This window comes from Rhagoletis zephyria, unplaced genomic scaffold, assembly GCF_001687245.7.
Source record: "Rhagoletis zephyria isolate East Lansing unplaced genomic scaffold, Rhagoletis_zephyria_1.1 Rzeph_scaffold_03729, whole genome shotgun sequence".
In the NCBI taxonomy this organism is placed as follows: domain Eukaryota; kingdom Metazoa; phylum Arthropoda; class Insecta; order Diptera; family Tephritidae; genus Rhagoletis; species Rhagoletis zephyria.
In genome coordinates this window covers 52,701-59,051 of record NW_016160812.1, presented here as the reverse complement: position 1 = coordinate 59,051, position 6,351 = coordinate 52,701, and the positions used below count along the sequence as shown (strand labels likewise).

The 6,351-nt window shown below is 36.3% G+C and overlaps 1 protein-coding gene across 1 annotated transcript; it reads right to left on the bottom strand.

Moving 5' to 3' along the window:
* Positions 1–2,966: 2,966 nt before the first annotated feature.
* LOC108369537 (cell wall protein IFF6-like) lies at positions 2,967–4,454 on the bottom strand (the record flags this gene model as incomplete). The annotated part of the gene is made up of 4 exons (XM_017624659.1): positions 4,223–4,454; positions 3,948–4,159; positions 3,174–3,501; positions 2,967–3,140 (listed from the first exon to the last, which is right to left on the bottom strand). Coding segments are annotated over exons 1-4 (919 nt in total), but the record flags the coding sequence as incomplete, so codon positions are not given.
* Between the last annotated feature and the right edge of the window lie 1,897 nt (positions 4,455–6,351).

Here is a 6,351-nt window from a genome sequence, read left to right as displayed (position 1 = left end):
AAATAAATAGTTTATTGAAACTGAAAATTATTTAAATGAGAATTAAATAGTTTGGTGAAACTGGCTGTTGGTCATGGGGATTTTTGAAGAGTTAAATTGTACTTACGCTTGTGCTAAGAAAGTTATTATCATTTTGCATACTTAAATACAATGCACTGAGAAAATTAATTTAGTTAGTTAGATTGAAATCTGCAAATGAGTCATACTTAAATCAAATCTTATTCTTATTTGGCACTACAACTGTTTGGTCAGCTGGGTTGAGGAGAGAAAAAATCGGCACTTGCTTCTCTGCGTTGCAAAATTCGCACGAAGGTTAGGTAGATGCTTCTGCACTTGATCTTTATATTATATTCGTGGGTGCAGCTGCTTTCGTTGTCCACCCATGTTGTGGGATTCGTCTGCATCGGTCATGCACACGTGAGCTCAACGGAGCCACTTTGCTTTCACGTACAAGACGGGAAGCTGCCGAGCTTCTGCGGCGCTGGCAGGCCGCCAGTTTGCCTTATGGTGTGATCAGATGATCACAAAAAATTAAGCTAAATTGACTTAAAAAGAGGTAAGAAAAAATCAGAGGCAGTGAAAAAATAACCTAAAAAAAGTCAGATATTTTACGCGAACAAATGTAACAGCAACTATACAAATTCAAGTGAACAGTACTCATTAAATTAATTTTTGAATTTTTTTTTCGAAACTTCGCAGGCCTTTTTTTATATCTTAAAGCGATATGCCTTCCGAACTCGACGCACTTACAATTCAACTCTGCTTCATACACACCGCGACACACATGCTTCAATTCTTTCTTTATTTTATTTTTTTTAACCTTCTCATCTGCTTCCAAATAGCAGAGTTATTGAAAGATCTTTTAATACAGCTTCCAAAAGTAAGGTCTGGCCTAAAAACGCTGCTTAAAAGTGCTGATTAATTAAGAGCTGCTAATTTTTTCCAATGGTTTTATAACAGAAGTAAGAATTTACCATTGCAATTAAATTAATCTTTTCTCTTGGATGCTCTAATTTCCAAAAAATCAAGCCATCAGCGATGAAAGTCGATGGATAAATAAACAAGTTGACCATCAAGCAACGAAACTGTTCAATAATTTTTTGTATGGATAGGAGCGGGAAATAATGTTACTCACACGCCACATCGTACATGTTCGTCCTCGTACGTACTCCTACATGGCGTATGAGTAACATTTTCCATGTTAAAGCTTGAATTTTTTTTCATTCGCAATTCAAACTTAAAATTAAAATATCTTGAGAAAATGACCTGATCTAGAAAAGTTGGTGTACAGATCCGCATTCTACGACCCAAAATTAAGTTCACATTTATCTGCGTTTTTTGTGCCTTTTTAGCGTCCCTACAGTGTTATTAGTAAAAAAAATGTCAGTAACGGTTCGTCAGACCTTGAAATTAAACGCACACAATTTTCGATTTCCTTAATTTTTCGATTCTCAGCTTCTTTTTGCATAATTTTGCGAAAAGAATTTTTTGAACGATGGTAAAACAGGTAATACAGATAAACGAATTTAAACATATATATTATCAGATAAGAATAAAACTTAGCTTCTAAATTAACTAATAATTATACGTAACCGGGCGATTGTGACCATCGTTTAGATTAAAATTTTTCTGGTCAAAACTAATATAGAACTCCACTTTTATTACAAATCTTAGCACGTTTGCTACCTTTTGCCGCAGCTTATATGTGGATCATCCACTCTTGATCGTCCACATTTCTGCGCCGTATAAAAGAGCGGGAATAATGCAACATTTCTGGAGCTTGATAGTTTTTTTTTCGTCAAGACAGGGTTCAACTTTTCAATTGCCTAATGAGCCGAAATGCTGGCAGAAGTAATCCTTCGTTTGATCTCCAGGCTAACATCAATGGCAGTGTTAATGCTAAACAGGTAGTCAAAGTCATTCACTATTTCAAAATTTTTGCTATGACGTCAACAGTAAAAAAATTTATACAAAGATGTACCCATTTCAGACTTAATAAATACAGACAGTCATTTAGATTGCATTGATATGAAAAAATTATTTGTTAAATTACGTGAGATGTACACTTTTCGTAATTGAGTATTCAATTCGTGTTCAACTTCATTGGCCCTCGCCAAAAATGGCCTTAAAATCAACAAAAAAACAATGATTTGTTTAGGTTTATTTGCTTACCTAAGATCTTTCCCGGGATTTTACGAACTGTGCGAATCTGCTCAATGGAAGACTTTCCTTGCCTTTATTCAGGAATAACTTCAATTTCGGACAAAGCCCACTTGAGCTTCCAATATTCTGGCAAGTATTCATCAGACCAAATGACACTCTACCCGCTTTTCTCTGCAAGATTTAAACATCTCAGCCGGTAAGCCGCAATAGTTATGTTCTCATTGGAGCATCATGAGTTTCATCACTATACAGCGGTCTGTGTCGCTTTGCAAAAGCATTGTAAAGTGTTCCCGCCGTATCTCAAGCGTACTCTGGGCGTATGTTACTAAATAGATCCAAGTCATTGTTCCCACAAGAAACAGTCCGGTCTTGAAACCATTTAATTCCTGCCTTTTTTCAGATAGAACATTCGCGCCGTTTTCGGTCTAGCAACTTCCCAAGCTCTTCGTACGCACGTCCTTCTTTCTCTTTTCTTCTTCTTTAAAGACATTTCCCTACCCTCCTTCTCTTCTGCCTATTTGAAAATACGACGCTTGGGTACTCGCTTCTGGTCAAATTTCAGTTCAGCAATGGTTTAAAAAATATATAAAATACTAAGCAAGTCGAAACCAGGGGCAAAATTATTATTTTTTGCTGTTTAATTTTTTGTTAATTTGCTATTACTTATTTTTTAATTATATTCTATTAATTAATACTTTATCATAAAAATTTAAAATACACTAGTAAAATAAAGAAAACAGTTGTGAATAGTTTATAATTTAAGCTAAATGTGGTTCCGCTACTTTGATTATTTCCACCATCACCTGCACTTCCACCACTGCCACTTGTGCCACCACCGCCCGTACCACCTCCTCCAGTACCACCACTGCCTCCGCCAGAATCACCACCTCCATCTATATTACCTCCACCCGTACCACCTCCTCCTGTACCACCTCCACTCGTGCCACCACCACTTGTACCACCTCCACCCGTGCCACCTCCTCCTGTACCACCCCCAGTCGTGCCACCACCACCACTAGTACCACCTCCACCACTACTTCCGCCTGCATCGCCGCCACTACCTCCAGAGCTTGAACCATCACCACCTGTACCAGAACCAGAGTCGGAGCCACCTGATGCAATCTTCGGTTCACGATTGCAGCCACTAATATCTAATGGCGAGCACAGCGTGCAGTCATTGCTGCCCAAGCATTCGTTTTGTTGTACTAAATTTGTTGCACAACCGCGTATCGCACGCTTTCCCTCTTCCACCTTCGTGTAACAATAAGAATTCGTAGATCTTCCAATAGGACATTTTTCAGCCTGCAGCTGATCAGGGTTGCTTGCACAATTTCCATCCTAAAAATTAATTTTTATACTACCTCATAAAGTTATGTTTTTTATTTTGAAACCCCAAAAAATATTTAGAGGTCACTCAAAGAATTCCATGTATGTGCGTTGCTAGGGGCAAAATAAAGAAATGCAATGGGAGACCAATCAAAAATTTTTATTACTAAAAATTGTTAAATAAACAATTGGGTATTATTATTGAAAGTCTCCTGAAGAGACATTCAGTTTTCCGATCGAAAAATATCGATTTTCAAGAACATACATGGGTAACTTTGAACGACCTTTATATATTTTTGGATTTCAAAGTAAAAACTTAAGGGTATATATTTTGCAGTGCAGACCAATTAAAATTACTGCCTTATTTTTTTTTTTTTTGACCATCCTAATGTTCATAAATGCATATATAAGTACATATGTATGTATGTATGTACATTGAAAATATTTTCGCCACTTACCGTATTCGAGTCACATTGTATGCACTCGAACCCATCGCCGCTTACATTATTGCACAAATCTTCGTTGCACTGATAACAGGCCCCATTGGCCTTTGGCAAATCTTCACCTTCCACGACGGCTTCACTATCTTCATTTGCGGTAGATTCTGTTTGACATTTATTACGCAATGCCACCGCTAGTTGTCCTAGACATCCTTGCGCCAGAACAGTTGCTATTTGGGAGTATAGGAAAATTGTAATAATCGTCTATCAAAAATGTTTAAAAATCGACTTACATCCATGAAATACAGTCACACAACTGTCCAGTGCATCTACGCACTCCTCCGTAGCTGCATAGCTGGTGCGTTGACAATTAATGCCCGTACATTTGTGGCACTTCGAGGCTGCATCTGTACGAGTGATCAGTAACTGGAGTAAAACCAAGGCTACTACGGTATGTATTACCACCACCTTACGTGTCCTTTGATCGGACCCGAACATTTTCTTTAGTTTTTACATTTACCGCTGCATCAACGAAATAACTGATAAGTTTTTTTGCAACTTATATTTATAGACAAAAGTTTTGCTACGGTGGGGAATTCACGCAGCACTTGTGTGTAATTTTATCTAGTAAATGCATAAATAGGTAAACAATATATAGTAAGTAATTCCGCAGATGAAGTGTTTACATTTGAATCTATTAGTAAAGAAGTAACTTATTTGTAGATAACTTTTTAAGTGCCCTCAAATTGGTTTTTTTTTTTAATAATAATAATAAATATTTACATGTGCAAGTGCATGAAGAAGACATACATATAAACATATGTGTATTATCGTATGTAAATACCTGATTTTTGTACAGTAGTTGGGAACTCACATCCCACTCAAAATTTGGGACTAAACCGGGATAGTTTCGGGCTAGTTGCTAAGGAAATGTTTGTGATTTCTTTATTCGGAAGATCTCTTAACTTACTCATACATACTCGAAGTCTTATAAAGAGAGTAATTTTATGCTTTCATACCTGAACAAACCTGTATGACTGTTTGAATTTTAGAAGTGGAAAATGTTAAAAATACGTCGGGTTTTCCTCGTCATATATGGAGCTGAAACCATTGTACAAAAAAACTTAATAATTAATGAATTTTTTTAAGACCAAGAATAGATGTTGAAGAAAATAAGCAAAATTGGACAATAGTCACGCCACTTTTCATAAAACAGAAATATGAAAACTAAGATAGACTGTGCGACAGCCGAAACCAGCGCGCACTTTGTTAGCATTTTCTGAAAGTATACCCATCTAGTTGTTAAATACTCGATGGATTTGCAAAAGTTACATCGTATTTTTATTTTATGATCTACTAAAGTTTTCATGTCTCGGCCTAAGTAGTTTTCAAAAAAGTTGAAGAAATGGTTAAAATAAATGTCCGAGCGAAGTTAAAGGTTAAGACATATATAGCAAAATTGCATGGGCCTGAAAGGGTCGTTTTGACCCTTGCTTCAAGAAACCCCGCAAAAAGCAAATTTGGAATGTCTTTAGAAGATTGATATATTCTAGAAAATTATTCTTCGGAAAATTTTACTAGCGTTCTTCTCAGGCAAAAACAAAAATTGAAACCAAATATCTATGTATGCCAAGAAGATATAACAGCCAAACTCAATTTTAAAAATATGTTTGTAAAAAAAGCCAAGTTATTTTTGCTCAAGGGATTTTTTGTCCAGTACACCAGATCAATACCGTTCGTTAAATTTTCAAAAATGCGGTTTAAAATTAAAGAGCCTCGACACACTAGTCTTATCAGAGGGTCTGACCAGACCAACATGCAAAAATACACTAGCCTTTTCGAACCATCTGAAACCGGCTATGTACCTGTGTGTGTGTGTGTGTTTTAGACCGAAGTAATACCGCATTTTTCTCGGTCTGAAATTGCTGAAGTAAAATACTACTCCCTTTCCACACTCGCCTATGAAAAACCGGTTTCAGACCGGTTTGGGCTGTAGATGTGCAATAAGGTTTTGCTTTCCCGAAAAGCGTTGCCACCTGTTAAACATTTAAATTCTAATTATTTAATAATCAATGCCATTATGTCCACCCCGTTCATTCGATTTTCAAAAATGAGGCTTTGGCTGTAGATGAGCAATAACATTTTACATTTTCGCAAATAGTTGGCACTTAAAAAAGAAAATTAAATGCAAATTATTTACATAAAAAGCTGAAGCAATTATTACAAAATAGGTATCATTCAAAATTGATTTAAAAAGCTTTATTGTTTAAGTTAAATGTAGAAAGGTTGGCGCCAACTTGAATTAAAGGAGGAATCAGGTAAGAGAAATATGTACATTTGTATCACCATATGCGCGCCAGACAAGAGGAGTTTAATAAGGTATTAGTTTAAGTATATTTTGAAAAGGGGTTTGCACCTGTTT